Genomic DNA, 20,602 nt, shown 5'->3' on the forward strand with positions numbered 1-20,602 from the left:
ATGGTGACAAAAAGTACAAAATAGAAAACAGTGTCAGCATTTTCTTGTAAAAAAAAAAGATTTCTCACTTTTAAACCTCAGAATTTAAGATTACATACCAAGAGGAGGTCATTTGTTTGATGACTTGTATCTCATTTCTAGTAGCTAAATCGTCATTTGTTTTATAGGAGCCAAAACATTCCCTCACTTCCCACAGGAACTGAACTAGTAATGAGAAGCAGCCTCCTGCACCAGGGTTAATTCTCTCTCTAAAAAGCAAAAAAATATCAGAATTTGGAGAAATGCATTAGATATTCCACTAGGCCTTTCAGTGATTTTCTTCCAATTCCACCATCTTCTGAAGCAACAGAATGCCTTTATGACAGGCATGAAAAAAACAAAGAAAATAAAAACATGACAGAATATGGTCTGTATTAACAGGTTTTATTTAATTTTGAAAGCTGAGCCTCCATCAATGAGGAATGTTTTAGCACTGGATTTTTCACAGGCTGGGAAGTTTACGGAAAACAGTCAGAAAGCTTTTTTTATACAGGTTTGTAAAGCAAACACTAACTAGGTTAACAGAGAACTTGGGATTACACAACACCAGTCTACAAGAAGACATTATGCTACTTGTTATGAATAATACATCTATAATCTCACTGCGAACAGTTTCTGGCATCCCAGAGCATTTCCACCCATCTGCTCTTCTCAGAGAAGTTCCAGAGCTTAGAGCAGGCTGCTTGCATACGCTTTTCAGCACTTCAAAAATATAAAGCCAACCACACATCTTAAAAGATCACAATCAATGTGTTAGAAATCATAGAAAGGACAGGCAAAGTTGAGGGAATTTAAAAGGATGATCAAAAAATTTGAGTTACCAAAAAATATGTTTTAATTAGTCATTTGGCTTTCATATATAATACTGTGCAGGTGCATGTTACAATTCCTGAATTCTTTCCATTTTAACACGTTGGATTTAAACATACGACCAACAAGGTGAGAAAAATATTAGCAACAACTAGCCTATTAAATGGCAGCCTGCCAAAAACAAAGTGTGAGCTAAAAGGAAAAGTTACACTTTAAATTAGGCCTTTGAACCTTAATGTACACTAACAAGCTGTATATGATATACTGTACAATAAGCTTTACATTTGCATATGACAGCTTATTAGCTAATAAAGGTTAAACCAGTAAATATAATAACAGAACTGACATTGCTTACTACTCAAAATTGGATTTAGCATTACGCTACTCACAGAATTTCAACAGATTGATGGTGAAATCAGTTCAGAAATTAAGGCAAAAAGATAATTCTCTAGTAGGCTTAATGGACAGTCACATTAAAAGGGTAATCTTGTTCTTCACAGTCTGGACATGGTTTGGCCAAGTGTTATTCAGGAAAAAGAGAAAATGATCCGCTTCAGTTAATGAGAATTTACCCATCTTTCCTGATTTTTGACACAGTACTGCATGTCCAGATATTTGGCTCAAATTTCCCAATGGTACTCAGTAGTCTAAAGGACTCATTTCATAGGATATGAAGAGACCATAGAGCATATTATCGTTAGAGCCTGTCACAATATTTTTTATGTTTTAATGAAAGTTTGGTGAGGACCTTATACAATCAAACATTTACTTTTTATTCAACCGTTACAGAAAAGAAGCTTGAGCATCCAATTGTTTGAAGAGGCATAATGTCACTTTTTAAAACTGTAATGGTAATAAAGTGTAACTAAAAAGAGGATACAAAAACATTTATTCATACTTGAAACAATTTTTTCCTGCCATCTTACTGAAAATGTTTCTCTCACACTGTTTTTGCTGCTATTGCAAAAAAGGAATAAATAAATGTAAATGTGTGTGGATTAGTTATAATAAGCAACAAATCAGCAAGGCATGTGTCAGTGTGATATGAACAGCGTCGGGATGCTCTAGGGCTCACACATTGCAGAGTTATTTCATTGCTTGATTGAAGGTACACTACACACCTCTCATCCAGTCTAATAATTTAATTACGCTCTGTCGGGATAGAACTGCTTAATTAATTATAGCCTCCTTTCAAATCGTTGTGGGAAACCTCTATTTGACACAAAGGAAAATCTCCATCAGTGTGCTAATTTCTGCGCTAAAAGGCCACACTACATAAATAAAAGAAATCTGTTATAAATAGTGAAAATAATAAACAGCAGGCTGTTATCTGACCTGTTACTGGAGTAATATTTTCCTCATTGTAACAACTATTCTCTAAGCACTACCAGACTCAGCATCTCCAAAATGTATAAGCAAGAGCATAGTGTCAACCTGGAGAAAACTATTCTACCATAGAAGCACACATTATTTTAAGATAGCTAACAACAGAGGTATGTCACAAGTTATTCTGCACCATCTTTTCATAGAAACATTTCCCAGATTTCAGATTTCCCCAAAAAAGTGTCCGTTTTCCATTCAGCAGACATTTAAATACATCCTACAAAGTACTCTAGGTAGCTGTAATAAGATAAATATTTATTCATGTATAGTAAGTAGACAGGGATACTACTTCTAATTTTAAACACTAAGCACTTAAAAGACCTCTCAACTGCCAACACAAGAAAAAAACTTCAGTTACCTAATTTAACAGTCTCTCGGTCAGGCTATGAAGGGCTTGCATTTAAGTTTTGATGCTGCCTGTTTGCAAGAAGAAAGAAGATCTCTACACCTACTTCTACAAGGTCATCAGATACAATATATGAATATATTATGTTCTAGAGTTACAGTATGTGTATCTGTACAAAGAGGAACAAGTCTAAAGAATTAAGACATTTTCCCTTACAAAGCATGCCTAGGGTCCTGAAAAGCCAAATAATATTCTTCTAAGTTTAGACTCAAAGAAGAAAAAAAGATGGCAATTTCATTTCGTATCAGTCTTACCCAACAACTCTTTTCCTTTTAACACCCACAAGAGTAGGCTAATAGGAAGACTGCTTTTAGCAATCCATGTGTATATAGATTGGTGAACCAGACCCTCTCTAAAGCATGGTAACAAAGGGGATCTAAACCTAAATTTCTCCTCACCACACTCTCTTGATTAAGATTCATTCAATTTAAGAAACAAAAAAGTTGCAGCAAGGAAGCAATTTTATCCCTGCTTTCACTGGCTGACCAAAGGGTCTGAAAACTGTGCTCCTTTTTGTTAAGTTTCTGAAGCCTACATTCTACTTCCCATTATTATTTGCACCCTCATTTATTCAGCAATTTTCCTCTTGGAAGGAGGGACTAGGTGTGGAGGGAGCTCACTGGGTAGCTCATGGCCTTCCAGTTTGACCTTGATAAGGTGGTTCGCCAGGGCAAACTCCTCATCATCCAGCATGCCATCTTTGTCAATGTCAGACAGTTTCCAAATTTTCCCCAGTACAGTGTTGGGTAGCTTAGACTTCACCATCTCTCTCTTGGCATTGGCGCCAGTGACTTTCCCATTGACGGGGGAAAGAGTGTAGAAGATTTCGTCATACATGGGTTTGTCTCGGATCACCACCCACTCCACCTCGTCGATGCCTTCGCCTGCTCCCTCGCCATAGCCATGACCAAAAGGCCCGTTGAGCGTGCCGTCGAAGGCACCTCCCTTGACCACCTGGTTGGGTTTCTGGGTCTCCTCCTGCCTTACCAGCACCATGAGCTGAGCAATGTCGTTGGCCAACATGTCATCTACAGTGTCCAGCAGTTTTGCCTTCAGTGGCTGAAACTTGGTCAGGTCATGGGCTTGTAGCTGATCCTGAAAGAAGAAATACGGGAAAGATGGGTTGGTTTATCTGTTTTTTACTTTTCACCCAAACACATCACCCAAGGAACACCATCCCTACTGTGAAGAATGGCAGAGGCAGAATCATATTACTAAGATGATTCTCATCACTAAGCACTTGTCAGGGTACAACTGAAAATGAATGGAGCAAGTCAATAAAAGTCCTTGAGGAAAACCTGCAGCCTTCTGCAGGAAAGCTGAAACTGGGATGGAAGTTCACCTTTCAGCTTGACAATTACCCAAAAAACATTGAAGCTGCTAAAGAAACAAAAAATTAAACCTCCTCAAGTCATCCAGTCAGAGCCCTGACCTCCATACAACTGAACATTTGTGGAATCACTTGAAGGTTGCAGCCTATTAAAGCTTTTAATAACAAAGGTTACACACAAGAGACCATTCAGGTCACTACTGTAGGTGCTTGAGTGAATAGTTGAAGTAATGTACTTAACTATATTGGACATACTTTACGGTTCTGCTTTGTTTTTGTCTTGGTTCTGAACAGCACATAGGTTTAAATCTTATATGCAAAACTGCATCTAAGTTCTGTAGTGTATTTTCTCACACTTGGAAATGGGTCTCACCTGCATTTTCTTTAGGTTAGGGAAATCCCCTGGAGAAATCTGATGTTCCCTCTCAATTCGCCCGTAGATTTCCCCCAAACTGTTTATCAACTCCTTCTTCTTGTTTTCTTTTCCAAAGACAGCAGGCATCTCTTTCTTCAAGGAGCTGATTATGTAAGCATGGACCTGCAAAATCAATTTAAAGACACCGAGGTTAGCAGAGGCAATTCTCATCTATGCATGGACTTTCCATGGGTTTCAATCTAACACCTCTTTGCCGCTTTCTGAATGTACGTGTTTCTGGTCTCTGTGACCTTTTAACAGGGAATAAAGAGAAAAGGGCGAACCTAGATGAGCAGAGAAGCTGGCAGAATTTCAGTACACTGATGTTTGTTAGTGAGCATTTATAAACCAGGAGTAAGATTCAGAGCATGGCTTACTGTGTTAACATATTGAAAAAAATTAAGGAAAAATCACAGCAGTCCAACAGAATGAGACATTCTTCTGATTGACAGTGCCGATATTCAACTACTCAGAGAGGACTCGGCCATTGAACACCTGTCTATAATATGGCAATGAGATCTCCAGGTGGAAATGAAATTATTGGAACAGCTCTTCAATATGAACAGCCACAGCCCCTACATCGAAATGTACAGCTTTTGTAAAATATTTCCAAGGAACCATAATATTTCCAGAAGAGACTGCAAAATGATAATGCTAAAAATTAAGCAGCAGAGTAAAAAATAATCTTATGGACATTTTGGACCACAAATCAAAAATAAAATCAGAACAATTTTGCAGCTGTTCCACAATAATAATGGGGGACACAAGTTGGTATACCATCTTAAGCAGCACCAAAGCATCCTTGAATCACAAGTTATAGATCTCTACTTATAAGTGCTTCTGAAAGAAGATTCCAAAGTTCTCACAGGACAGTTCTAGTCAGCTTAAGACTAAACACGGATTAAAATAATAATAATTCACAGTCCTTGCAGCACTATTCCAGGAATCACAAAATTAGGGAAATAAAATTCAAACAATGAAACAGGTTAGAGGGTATCAGCTTTGATGAATATAAATTAAAAACCTGAGAAACCAGCAGAGCATCCTTGACCTAGTAATGGAGCATTCTTGAGGATCCTAACGACTGATCTACTGTTCTTAAAACAAGCCCCAGCCAGTTGGGAGCTAAAAGACGATTGTTAAAAATTAAATGGTAACAGAGTCCAGAGTGTACTTAATACAGTTCCAAACATCTTAAGCATGGTAACAGAGTCTCCTGCAGCATACACAGAACATACAGGTATAGAGTGTCATATTAAAACAAGCAGCAGTAGTGGCATGCACACATCTCCCGGCACAAACAAATACAGATGGCGATCTCAGGCAGCTCAGGACTAACCACAAGAGAGAGATGAGGATAAAATGTGATGCAAGGCCTACCATTAAAAATGAAGAGGTGACAATTCCTCAGAAGTCCTTGGAAGGTAAAGAATATTTAGGAAGAAGCAGACAAAGCACAGAATGAAAACTGCAATCTTCTAGCCTAAATTACAGTGTGTCTCTCATTACAAAAAGAAATACCGTATCTCTAGTGTAGTCAATATCTTCTGAAAATTTTAGTAAACACCATGGTGTGAGTAGGTTTTAACAAAACATTACATACACTATTTAAAATAAACATAAATCTGCATATGGAGAAAACAGTTCCAGAGGAGTCAGAAAAGGTAGAAGAACCCCTGATGCTTACTTCAATCCCATATCAAAGAATTTCTTCGTTACTTTAACATTACATGCTTGACAGGAGCATCAGCCTTTTACAGCATTTTGCAGCTCATTAGCACAACCATTTACACAGTGCACATTTGTGCCAGCTGAATGATATACTAACCTCAACACCCACACATACTGTAATAGCATGGCAATACATTCCCTGTTTTTTCCAATAGGAAGGCATTTTAGCCATTTACAGACAGTTGATACTTGCACAAAGCTGCCAACAGCAGTTACAGATGTATACTACATAATATGAATAGAATTGTCCAATAACCCATCTTTTACCATCTGGATGAGTGAACAGCAATTATATTCTTCAAACAGCACTTTTTATGTATTGGCATCTGATTTTGAACAATAACACTGTAGAAATTTCTGTGAAAGCCAATTTAAAAAATGCAAAAACAGTTTACAAACAGGGTTGATCAGGTCTGAAAATGAGTAACATGTTTCTGTAAGATGAAAACTGCAGTAGCTGAAGTCCTTCTGATAAGAACTATTTTTAAAAGCAATGTTCAAATAATGCAGGAGATGCAAATTCCACTTTCACATCTCAATCTTATCCAGATCCACATCTGATAGACTCTGGGATACATCAATATTAGATTCCACACAATTCCTCACAAACTGGCTTAAATGCCTTGCTCTAAGTCTTTGGTGATGACACTTTCTGGTTGTATACATAATCCTACAATGTTTTCAGACTGAAAGTAGCACACACATAAAAGCTAGTATGACACAACAATTTATTGACCTAGTATTGTATTGAGGATGAGAAGCTCAATAGACCATATAAAGCATTCCACTCTGGAAACTAACATTGTATATCAATTATCTCACTGAACTGAAAGAGGGAAAGGCAATTACATAGCTGCTGACAGGGGAGGAAGAGTAACTTGCTTCTGTGAATAAAAACAATGCCAAGGAAGAAGATGTCCCGTTCTGAAGTGGACAGCTGTTTCAGGATTCTGACCCAAAGTCCTAAGAACTTCAACTGTACCTTCCTTTAGCTAAGTGGCAGTTTCAGGAACAGACCACCTGGGATTGGCACACTATCCAGCTGAGAGAGCACAGGATCTGCTCTCTTTCCCAAGGCCACTGAATAAGGGAAACAGGAGGCAAGGACTGCCTGTGCTTTTGGAGCTCTGGCTGTGATCCATTTGTCTGTCAAATGAACATTATGTGGCTTAAAATTAAACGCTTTACTTCCTTTTTAATCCAAAAGGTTTTATCACCTTTTTAAACTATGCTCATCGGTGCCTCATAATTTCAATTATTCTTCCGATACAGAAAAATAATGAAATAGAGAGAGAGACTCGTGATAAAATATCACAAATGAGGCCAATGTTCCTTTTGGTACTTTTGGACAGCCTGAAAAATGAGCCCTGTTACTGCCAAGCTTATTGTCAACTGGGTACACTGTGCAAAAGAAAAAAGCACTACAGGGATTAAAAATACTGCTGATGCAACTCGTTCTTGTCGTCTTCAAGGAACTTTTTGTGGTGCTTTCTAATCACTCAAGTTTACTCACACCTTCTTCCAAATGCTGCTCATCACTTATCACAAGCAATTTCTTCAACTCTGAACAGACACACAAAGTAATTTGTACATACATGTGTGCAGAAAATACTCCTTGCAATCCATCATTTCTCATGAGTTTTGAAAATGTATGCAAAAAAGACTCAAAAATTGCATTATCTACATAATAATTGGTATTAAGACAAAAAACATGGAAGTGAAGTCTGCAGTAAGAAGCTGAACTGCAGGATGGAAGACAGAATTCCTTATAATGGAATTAGAACGGAATGTTCTGCCTTCCCCCACTGTATCAAGAAACACTTAGGAAATTTTTCATGTGCAGAGCAGATAATTTTACTATCTGACCAGAGACCTCCAATGAAGCAACCTAGTCTGCCGAGTGACCTTTCCTTCCTCGCAATTGTTTGCAATATGCTCACATGGTTAAACTCTTAACTATGTGCTGCTAGTTAGGAACAGCTACTCGAACGTGCAATGCTACTGGAGTTTCCACAGGAGAGTGCAAGTCTGACGCCAGATTATACCACTCACTGCCTGGTAGAAATTTTTAGCGAAGAAAAAAAGCAAGTGAGTGACATTTAAGGACCGTTAACTTGATAAATGATAGTGCTTTATGCATCAAAAAGGAACTTGTCAACTGTGAGAGCAATGCAAAGGTACTGTGTATCAATTTCTTTTGGCCTCAAATCTCAAAGTCTCTATGCCAGCATGATGACCAGTTTTTGTACTTTGTTCTGCAATGTATTCCACATGACTGAGACTTTATACATGAACTCCATTTTCCATGTCTAAGCCGTTTTAAAAATTAGGTGTGAATGCTGCAAAACAGCCTTTGCAAATGTGGATAAAGTGCTAATTACAAGAATACTCAACTCATAAAACCATCAATGAAATGATCAAAAATAGAAATAACATATACGAGAGACATTTCACTACGCAGTCACAAAAGACAAGATTGAAACATTTCTCACTGATACTGTGAAACAGAACAACAGATGAACACATTAAGAAATAGACCAAGTTAAAAATAACCTTAAACTTATGCAGTTGAATTTGCTCAACATGATTAAGCGCTTTTCTCTCGCAATCACATGAAACACAAAACATGCTGTTCGTAGATCAGGAATGTTGCACATCAGTAGGTTGTGCTGTGGTTTTCTGTGGGTAAGAGAGGCCACAGGCGGAGCGAAACAACACTCTGTGGGCTGCTTGTGACGCTCTGTACTGCAGCAACAAGAGAGCAAGCTGGCCTACTAGCACAGACCAGTCGATCACAGCCCGGCTACGGCTGGCATAGTGACAGGCTGCCATGTTGAACCCATTCTGAAGAATAACGTACAGTACTTCCCATGCTAACCAGCTGCAGAACTATGGGGCTTTTTAAAAAAAAGTTAATATTGGACTATATTTCCTTCAGCCTGCCAGCTCAAAACCATTTACAGTAGAATTAACCAATTCTGTACAGACTGAATGCTTTTCAATCTGTACAGAAGCAAAACAAGCACAACATAATCCACAAAAACAAAATGAATCCAGCACCAGGATACTGAGTGGAACTAATCTAGTCCTGGCCATCTGACATGCAAAGCTGGACAACATCTAGGAAAGCAGAAGCTCAATCAGCTGATGTCAAACCAATGTTTAATTTCAGAAGTACAGGATATTGTCAATTAAACTCTAAAGCCCTTAGGGAAAAACACTGCTCTTTATAAGTGGTCAAAAACCGCTTGGAATGGTTTCCTTTGAGTAACATTAAGGCAATGCTTGATAGTTGACTGAAGGTTATCACTGCATTCTTTCTTCATTCTTCATTTGATAGATAGAAATCTGGCAACCTACTGAATTGTAACAAAAACATATTGTAGGATAGCTGGTGACTAAGTCTAATATCAGAACTTTAATTGTATTTAATTTAAGATGAAAGGTGAAAGCAGACACTCAAAGCAGCTCAGCAGTCACTACTCAATGCTAATGCAGGATTAGTGTTGTTCATCAGATAAAAGTAACACTGACAAGACAGTGGATGTAATTACAACAAAAACTGTAAATTTGTTTTATGTTGCAATGATGACGGGTTTGTGACAATGGGGAGGATTTGTGGTTGAACGATCTACAGCACTTCCTTTAAGATGTCTTTACAGAGTATCATATCCTGTATTATAGGCAGGTATTTTACATAAGAACCACTTTGAAGTTCAAAAAGCTCATGCATTCCAGATGTCTTGAACCACTAAGAACACCCGTCTCTTCATTTAAAATTGATGAACATCTTTTCATATTTCATTTTCACGACTTGGGACATAGTCACTTCATCATATCTTCTATAAACTTTCTTAAAGTAATTTTTACCGATTCCAACAAGTGTTTTCTCACTGTGCATAAAAGCTATTTAGACAATATATACTGGATTTTGAGGCAAATCTATTTTTTCAAGTGGTTTGAATGGATCTCCTTTGAAAACTATTAATGCAGGCTCAAAGCAGCTTAACTACGTTTAAGAAAGGGCATCATGATGCCTACCCACTGAGCAAGATCACTTTTATACCCTTGTTTATGTTATTAACCTTCTCCACCTGCCATCAGTTTCTACAGCTGTTGATTGAGGTAGAAATCCAAAAAGTGCAGCTAAACATGAGGTAAGGCGATGTAAAAACACAAACCCTAGAAAGGTAGCGCTGGACAGGATACTCAAAATTGTCCTTTGTCTCTATTGCCTTGTGATGGATTTTCATCCCACATCCACAAGGATTGTGCTCTTGCCCTGCCTTGCGGCCTACAGTTTCAGGTGCAGGCTTTGGTTTGTGGCTTATGGATAGGAGATGGATGAATGGATAGAAAAAGTCTTACCTTTGCCAGCCGTGCCCTCTTGATAAGGTCATTGAGCTTCCTCAAAGCAGCATTTCTGGGCAAGGACTGGATGTCCTTGAACAGGTCCTGCTCCTCTGCTTCAAACAGCTTGCGGTTGTCTGGGATGAGCAGCGGGTGGGACCAGAAGGAGCCAATGTAGACGCGGATGACTTCGGGGGTGTTGACAATCTTGCCCAGCGACCACATGAGGGCGCCATAGACCCGCATCAGCTGCTGGGTTTCGATTTGGTCAGCCTTGTTCAGAACCACGCGGATTTTGTCCTCATGGTTCTTCAGAGCCTTGATGACCTCGGAGAACTCATCAGAGATGTCCAGCTTGTGGGCGTCGAACAGCAGGATGATGCGGTCCACCCTCTCGGCGAACCACTCCAGCACTGCGGCAAAGTCATAGCCTGAGAAAGGGGAAGGAAGAAAAATTAAATTAAAATGGGTAGTAGTAGTAATAATAATAATAATAATAATAATAATAATAATAATAATAATAATAATAATAATACTGAGCTCGAGGGCTAGTTTTTTATGTTCCCAGTAAAAACATCCGTCTAGCAAAGTTATACAAGTGCTCACAAAGCTGTGGTTGACAGGACAAGAAACTATCAACTGATAATTTCTTCACGACTGTTAGCGAATTAAAGAAAGAAGTGGACCATTAGAAATGTAATCTTTCTCGTGACCTGAATTTAAATGCCACGCTGTTCTAGTTCCAACTGGGATAATCGTTGTGGTTCTAGTCCGTATTAGTGCTACTGTTCTCAGTGTTTATGTTACCGTGACATAGCGCCCCTAAAACGGCAGCTTTCACTGCATCTTTTAGTGTTGAAAAAAATGCCTTCCTTGCACCCTATGCAGACAATATTAATAACCAATTTATATACTGTAGTTGTGATTATTATACACTATGTAGAACTACATGTTCAACAATTGGTGAAAATAAATGAGCAACCATACTCGGATATAAAACTGCAGGACTGAAATGAACATTAAACAGGTTGTGGAATTAGTGAATCAGTGCCATCTGTAAACTGTACTTGTGGGATGAATGAGGAAAACAGAAAGCTGTTGAGATGCTGAGTGAAAAACAGTTCACCATAATTGGTAATTAGCAGATTTGTAATGTTATTGACATGGCAATGAAACCAGTCTTTTAAAGGAAATTGGTGATAAAACACAGAACACTAACACTTGTTTGCAATATTAGTGGAACAGTCATAATATAGTAGGTCTGACAATGTAGATTATTTGATTGATATTCTTAATATACTAGAGAAGTCACAAATTTTAATTACTCTACAATGGCTAGATATTTTGAAGCACAGTATGTTCAGCTTGAAAAAAGATTTCAAACCACAGATTGGGAATGACATTGCATCATAACTGAAACTGTAAAACTTTAGAACTTAGTGACTAAAGAAAACCATGAGGGAAACAATAGGTCAGCACTTCATTCCAGAGGAAAAAAAAAAGTGAAATGTATCCTAAATATGTTTGTAAACAAATCTTATCACAATTTCTGTGTGAATCCCACAGACCATTTAAAAAGTATAGTGTAATGTTTTTGAGAAAAAAGGGTAAACAGTTTATCCAGATACTGTAAATGTGCTAACACTGCATATTCTAGCTAGAAAACATCTGTGTTCTGTAAGAAGATTCATCAAGTTATAACTTGGCAATGCTGAAGTTGACCACAATCCTGTTGTCAGTAACCAGGACCTGGAGTATAAGACCAATCTGCAAAAAAGAGGAGCCATAAGGCCTATCTACCTCCATCTGGTATCTCATCTATTCGGTACTTTAGCAGCTAAGTGAATCTAACATTTTGTCTAGTCAGTCATAGTGGAGTTTGAGTCTCAGTTACCCAGGTGAGAAACTGTTCCAGATACTCACTTCTTTTAAAGCAGTGTTTCCTATTCATTAGAAAGGTTACAAGCAAGATAATAATAATAATAATAATAATAATAATAATAATAATAAACTTTATTTTATATAGCGCCTTTAAAGGTGGCTTCTCAAAGCGCTTTACAGGATGACAATAACAATAAATAAGAAGACTACAATAATAAATAAGAAAATTTCACAAGACAGGACACAATTATAATTACAACAATACAACAATAACAATAGAGGAGACCGTGGAAGATGGTATTAAGAAGAGCAGAGGGGTGAAGAATGGAACCAGTTAAGTAAAGGCTTTTCTGAAAAGGAGGGTTTTGAGTCTGGATTTGAAGGAGTTTAGAGAAGGTGACTCTCTAATATCCTTGGGCAAGGAGTTCCAGAGCTTGGGGGCATAGCAGGAGAAGGCCCTGTCGCCCATACAATGTAGACGGGCTTGGGGGACAGTAAGGAGGGCAGAATTTGAAGAGCGGAGGTTGCGAGGTGGGGAGTAGGGCGATAAAAGTTCAGACAGGTATTGAGGTGCCAAGCCATGTAAAGCCTTGTAGGTGAGCATGAGGATTTTAAAGTCTACGCGGAATTTGACCGGAAGCCAGTGCAAGGACTCCAGGATAGGAGTAATGTGAACACTTGCACTAGACCTGGTCAGGATTCTGGCTGCTGAATTTTGGACATACTGCAGCTTGTTCAGAGTAGATTTAGATACCCCAGGGAGCAGAGCATTGCAGTAGTCAATTCGAGAGAATACAAATATGTTGATCAGCTTTTCAGCCACAGTTAATGATAGCATAGGGCGTAGTCTTGCGATATTTCTAAGGTGAAAAAAAGATGTTTTGACAGTATGCTGTACATGTGGGTCGAATGTTAAGCCAGAATCGAATATAACCCCAAGGTTTTTCAATTTTGATTGGAGCTCAAGTACAGAGCCATCTACAGACACGGTTACAGGACTGGCTTTACGAAGTTGATGGGGGGTACCAATAAGCATGACTTCAGTCTTGTCACAGTTAAGATGAAGGAAGTTTTGAGTCATCCAAATTTTTATGTCAGAGATGCAATTAGATAGAATAGAGACAGCCACATCAGTGTCGGGTTTGGTATGGATGTATATTTGAGTATCGTCAGCGTAAAAATGAAAGCTGAGGCCATGTGATCTTAAAAGCTGACCAAGTGGGAACATGATGGGGCCATTCGGTAGTAGTTCATTGATCAAAGGATCGTATCACCTTCACAAAATTACTGGGTAGCTTGTTCCATATTCCCATAACATCTTTAAGTAAAGATGTAACTCCTGTACTTCTACTTGCGCCTTCTGGTTCATGTTTCACTGTAAACCATTGTAAACCATTCTGTATTTCACTGTGCATTCAATTCTCTGTTCTGAATGAATTTCACTTAAGTTTACGGTTATAACCTCATCTATACATGAAGGACAAACAGATCTCAAGCAAGCACATGGTCGAACATCAAACAAACAGATCAACACACAGCATATTTATATTCCATTTCCAAGAGATTTAATTTACATAAATTAGGCCTATTTCCTAATAACTCTTCCAATAAGACACACATTATGCATCACACAGTATACAGCATGTCAGGTCTAAGAGTTAATTATTGCGACTGTTGAAGCAAAGAGCTCTGTTTTAAATCCCAGGCTTAATACTGGGTACTGAACATTCATTTTACTGGATGTTTACAGAACTCAGTTAATTTAAAGAGTATAATTCAATGGTCTCTCTAAATGAAAAGTGAAAAGTAAGTTCTTTGTAAAGTTAATCAATGTAATATTAAGTACATTTTAAAGCACTGAACAATAGTGAATAATAAATTAAGAAAGCTAGATTAGGCAAAATAAGTTGATTAAGCGTGTATTGAGCTTTCCATTCTCATGGTAGTACAGTAATTAAAAGTGAATGAGCAACCTGTAAAATGCACTGAATATTTTTAATTGTGTGACTGCCAACCACTTAGAAAACTAAGGCTTAAAACAAATGAGCTGTTAGCACAGGGAAACCAACTACTATACATCCTGGTTCAAACATGAAACATAATATCTGAGCAACAGTACTATGCAAAATGAGAAATGTACATAGATCTGTGTAACTCACTATCTAAAAAATCGAAAACCATGTTGGCGATGAGCTATACATCAAATGTGTAGCATAAGAACTCAGGGACAGATGTTCCCAAGGGTAAAATATATTTAACATGAATGTGCAGGAAGGATTCAGTCTAGTCTTAATTCTGTTTTAAGCAAACATGCTTGAAGAACAAAATGGCTGAATAGTTTAAAATTAATATTAGGATATTATAATGGTAATGAGATATAGGCTGCAATTAAAACACAATGTATGGATTTTGGAGCTTAGAACATTTTTATCCCATGACTGTAAAATGTTGCACTAAATGAATCATTCATTCAAGGGAAGAAACTATATACTTGCATTGAGTGAGGTGCTGCTATATCTTCTTCCAACTGAACAGTACATATTGACTATCCTTTTACTGAATTGCTTAAAGAATCAGGTTTAATCATAACTTGAAGGTAGAGCATTACAGTCTCAAAAAACATTCTCATAAGTTGTGCAACTGTTAAACATTTCACTTTAAGCCATCTATGATCAATGGTAGCATCTGAATTTCATGCCTTTTCTTTAGAATGGAGCACAGTTTGTTTTTTTAAGCATGCAAGATGGACAATTCTTCACTTTTTGTATGGGTAGAAATTGTCACTGTGCTACTATCACCTACACTGAGCTTTTATTTATAAGACAAATCAAAGAATGAAGATCACAAGTGACATTAAAAAAAACAAACTGGGATAATTGTTCTCGAACGAGGGCCTGTGCACGTTATGCCAAGAGTGAAACACTCCAAAAGTGTTAACACTAGTAAAGAAATGAGCAAACATTGGTTATTTGAACTTGTACGGGAGAATAGTGTTTTGGGAAAAAATAACTACAGTACAGACAATTTAAAGCTTGACATATTTGTTCATTTAAACAAATGTGTGTTTGCCTCGCATAAAAAAAACAATCTATTGCTCCTTCCTTGCCCCTTCATATAAATTGATAGGTTACTTTTATTCTTATATATAGATATTTTTGTTTCACACTCCAAAAATGCTCCCCCTGCACACATGAAGATCTAGTAGGCACTGTTTTCCTCATGATCCATAGACTGCAGAGATATTAAATCAAAACCACTATCCATCTATACTCTAATTCAACAGATTTATGTTCACAAATGTAGAATAATAATGATTACTAAAGCAGCAAATGTTTAAATGCATGAAAAGGAAGTGATAATTTAAAAAAAAAACATAAGAAGCATTTAAATCAATGAGCTTTCTAAATGTTTCTAATGAACAAGGTTACATAGGACAGGAAGAAAAGTTCTAAATGACCCAACTCCTGAAGGGTCCATTAGAGAAAAAAGAAGACTTGACTGTTAGGGTTATTGAGAGCTACTTTGTCCAGAGTTTGTTAATAAAAAAAAGTCACTTCTGTGCCACTGAGTACTTGGAGAACATTTCTGCGCTTGTACAAAGATCCTGTAGAAATTGTTAACTTCAGAGACTGTTTTCTTTGACTTCCTAAATGTCTACATGAGTAGATGCACCAGGACCAGAACCACAGACAAATCACATACGGTATCCTTTTGGACTTTTTTAAATAAAAACATTTTTCAAAACTTTTTTTAAAGTGGGTCCAGTATTCAAAAATCTTTTTTTTTTAAATCTTAATCTTCATTTTTTTCTAACTGCTTAAATACTATTGATTTAGGACTGGATAATCCTATGGAATATGAATTTCACTATTTGAGACTGAGATTCCTGAAAATCCGATTCACCTTCGTAAGAGTCAACTGTGAAAAATTCTCTTTACTTAAACTTGAAATACCATTCTCGCTTTTTCAAATATGCCTTTTTGTTTTGATTGCAGTCATGTGTTAAGGAGCGATAGCTATTGGGACCAGCAAAGACATGCTCCCATGTGCATGTTAAGCTATACGAGTGTGAGGGTTCCACAAGCAATAGCACACAATTGACTGAGAAGCTGCATGCTTGTGATGCTGTCATTTAGGGATGGACTTCTCCTCCTCAATGTCTTAAAACCTGAGTGACTTGAAGTGGGTGTACGGTAGGAATCTGTCTACACTTTTTCTTCCTGCCCCACTTGTGGTTACAGAACTAGCAGTCATGAAGCAAGACATGAAGACACAACTGTTTAGTTCCAAATACAGTGGATATATACAGAATTTTATTTGGTGGATAATAATTAAGGTTATACATTGTGCATATATATTCATCTGTAATAATCAAGGCTGTTATGTGGCATACGGTAATATTTTACAGCATCTGTTGACTAAAATAGTCAAAAAGCAATAACAGGCCTGACAATTTCAGCATTCCTTACCTTCATGAAATGCACCAAACCAGCTAGCCCTGCAACCTTACTGTGCATTTCAAGAACATGTTTTAAAGGCAAACAGTATGCTAATACGCTGGATCAGTGACATGAAGTGAAAACCAGTCAGATCTCAGCAAGCCGGCAGCTCCATGCTGTAAGAATCTGATCAAACTCCGTCTAATAATACCTGGCAGTCCCACCTTTGGCATTATTGTGACCACACATATTTAAATTCTAGTGCAGTGGCTGAAAACGGAAAATCCCAATACCGCTTGAAATATTTACAGTCCAAGAACAGAAACATGGAGGATAATGATACTAAAAAATATTAAGAATCATGGAGTACACATACACTGTAGCACTGTATACACAGTATGTTAATAAGAGTTAATAACTTCTGCTATTTCCTGTTTTTTAATGTCTTACTTGCTGTATTCTTCCCTATCAAAGACTTTGTACATATTTAAATCACTAACATGATTTTGAGAACAGTTCAACGTTTTGGAACAACAGCAGATAAATGATATTTGAGTCATTATATTTTTCAATGGACCTACAGTATAAGCTCTCAAACAAAAAGAATATCAAACCAACCTATGCAAAGGTGTAGCCTTACAATTATGCGATACAGTTCTTGCTGAAGCAGAGACCACTGCTGCATGGAAAAGAAAGGCTTTAAATGTCTCTAGATGGAAGTGCTCCAAATATCTCAAAATCAACTAAAGTTACTGACTAATTATTTATAACCTACAGACTAGGCCTTCTTTCAATATAAGTTTTTTTTTAATAAAAATGGAAAGTAGCATGTCACTATTCAAATGTAAATGGTGCTCTTTCAGCATTTTTTAATAGATTAATAAAACAAACTGAATTAAAGGAATAATCAGAGCTGTATGACATACTGTAGGTGGTTATAACTTTGATGACATTCCTTTGTGTGTAGCTGGCTAAGGTGCATGACACTGAATGGAAGTCACACTGTTCTTACCCCAAATTGGGTCTCATTGTACTTTAAGACTACCTACTTAATTTGATGATGATGTTATCCGGTCAGTCGGATCCGACCCTCGGTGATTCTATAGGCCATCTCTCGCCATGCTTTCCGGTCTTGGACTTTCTCTTTCAGCTGTTCTATGCCTAAGCCAGTGTCCAACTTGATGGCGTCGAGCCACTTAATTTAGGTAAGCATTAAAAAAAAGTTTGATACTGTATGTGAGATGTTCACAATTTTTGGTTATTCTGATGACACTTATTTTCATAATAAGTTCAAGAACACCCATTAATCTTGAATAATCAACCGTTTCTGGGACTTTGTGAACAGTTCTTCATGAATTTAACTGTAGAATTTTAAAGAAGCTAATTCTAAGTTCCTGCCCTCAAGCTTTTTGTGTGGCGTGTTTGCAATGCTTTTTTTTGATCAAATAAAAAAGATTCCAACAAGATTCTGCAAGGATAAAGAAAGTGGCCCACAGCACTTATATTGCATGGATGTCACCAAATACTTCAATACAAGGCATCATAACAGTGCAAGACACCTATTTGATTCATTTAAACATGTGCTTACAAAAAGGTGCAAGAATAGTTCTGAAACCACACTTCCTGCAGCATAAAGAACGGCAAAGAAGCACCATGGTTAAGGGCAATTACTGCACATAACAGGATGTACAACAGTTAATACATTAACCTTAGTTAGAGATCCTCAAGCTTAGGCATGAAAGCCTGCAATCACATAGGCTTTTAGGTCTGTTAAACTCAAATGGCCTTTGGAGAAGAGTAAAACTGAGCAATCCTACTATGATAATAGCATGGATTCTCCAGAAGAACTGTGCATTTACATGCTACTGCATGATTCAAACTACATTCACATTGTGCAGACTGTGATTAGGCCAATATAACTCTATAACTCAGGTCCAACACTGTAGCTGACTTAAGACTTGGAATACCTGATGAATTGCAGGATTCAAGGACCAAAGTTTGGGACACTTAACATTAATAAAACGCAGCAAATAGCCATTTTGTCACATAGTTCAATGCACTGTATGAAGAAGGCCGATAACAGCAGCTGAAGGAAAGTGACAGCCTTGCAATAGAGCAGCATATTACTGTTCTGGGATAAGATCTTTGTTAATATCAGGGGATTCAGTTATTTTAAGTTCAAGCTGCGGTCATTAATGCTGCAGGGGCTTTTGAGGCAATGCAGCCCTTTGACTGAAATACCTCCATATGGGCATCTACGGAGCCAGCTATAGCCCTCTTCTTGAGCTGGACAAGGGGGGGAAAGAAAGACAATGATGAAAAGTTTAAAAAAAAAACATCATCAACTTGAACCTAACAACTTTTTGCTTTGCTTTTAAAGTGATATGGCAGTACCTTTTGATTCCAGCTGTTTAAAAACTCCAATTCACAGGTTATCATGCGTTTTGACCAGTACGGTGTCCACAGAGAAGCAATCCTGTCAAACTCCAAACCACAACTTTTTCTCCAAACCAAGTCCTGGGGAAGCTAGGACTGTAGCTATAGAAGACACCCACAAATCCAATATGTACCTGAAGTACTGAATTTGTGGAACACAAATGTAATACTTTCACGGATAAACTAGTCATGCAATTCTGAAAAAGAGTATACAAAATAATCTCTAGTTCCACCCCCATTATTGCACTGTCTCACGACTAAAAAGCTAGCAAAGGATAAAAAGTTGGATGTAGATAATGAATGTTGACCATAATGTACAAAGCAAAAGTCAAATAAACTAATTGGAAACAGATTTGAGCTATTGTGAATATTACTTGAATAACACTTACTGTACATGACACTTCTGCACTTAGGATAAAGGAGAAATCTCCAAACAAATCAAAGGCACATAATTGATCAAAACTTGAACAGATTACATTGGATAAAAAGTACAATAATCAAATACACACTGATTGAGGTAATTGTGCTTTTATAACACAATTCTAAGCATCGTAAAATTATAAACCCCCAAAATGCTCTATTATATATTGTTAAAATGTATTAAACCTTTAGAAAACAATGAATTCTGCTACAGTAAGCCAGGCAATAGAACCTGTGTCATGGACAGACACAGACCTGAAATATACAGCATTTTCTGCATAAGCATTTCTTTGTGGCAAAGTAACTACTGAGAGTTTTAGCAGAAATTATACCACATAAAAAAGCTAAATACATCCACTATTATTAAAGCCATTTAATCTGAACACTGTGACGTGATGGTCAAACAGTTTTTTCTGTTAACATAAGACCCTCCACCAGCTTTCAGCATATATTTGAATATTAATTGGTGTGAAATTAAAATAATGTATTGTTTTTATGAAAGGCACATTTTGCTTGTGGTTAAATACAAAGTCATCCGTATAAAACATAACATATCAGTTTAGATGCAACATACAGATTGGAGTATGTTAGTTGCTTTAAAAAAATCTTAAATTGTTATAGCGTAATCATAATATTGAATGAATTCCAAGACATGCCAGGGCATTCTGGCCTGAAAACCTGAGTACTTCCGCCAGGAAGCTCAAGATTGCCTATAAATGGACATTCAGGCACAACAATGATTTAAAGCATACATCAAAATAGGCTGAGGTGGTTCACTTCACCATTTCAATCTCCAGAGCTCAATCCAATTGAAGATTTGTAAGTCTAACTCAAAAACTTTACAGGCAGAAACCAAAGGGTCTGAAGGACCTAGAGTAGTTCCTCCCAGAACACTCAAAAATTGCAAGAAGATTACAGAACACTACAGTAGGTTTCTAATCCAAGCCAGAGGATATACAAAA

At 37.3% G+C, this 20,602-nt stretch overlaps 1 protein-coding gene across 4 annotated transcripts in view; it reads right to left on the minus strand.

Annotated features, from left to right (window-relative positions):
• Positions 1–404: 404 nt before the first annotated feature.
• Positions 405–20,602, minus strand: part of ehd3 (EH-domain containing 3) — a 47,360-nt gene continuing 27,162 nt past the window's right edge. For all 4 annotated transcript variants that reach the window (XM_015352607.2, XM_015352616.2, XM_015352626.2 and 1 more), the window contains 3 exons: positions 10,483–10,895; positions 4,342–4,506; positions 405–3,733 (listed from right to left, as the gene is read on the minus strand). In XM_015352607.2, coding sequence (XP_015208093.1) covers positions 3,206–3,733; positions 4,342–4,506; positions 10,483–10,895 — 1,106 coding nt within the window. In that variant the 3' untranslated portion in view covers positions 405–3,205. The remainder of the gene's footprint in view (positions 3,734–4,341; positions 4,507–10,482; positions 10,896–20,602) is intronic.

The sequence above is a fragment of the Lepisosteus oculatus genome, chromosome 2, assembly GCF_040954835.1.
Source record: "Lepisosteus oculatus isolate fLepOcu1 chromosome 2, fLepOcu1.hap2, whole genome shotgun sequence".
NCBI lineage: Eukaryota > Metazoa > Chordata > Actinopteri > Semionotiformes > Lepisosteidae > Lepisosteus > Lepisosteus oculatus.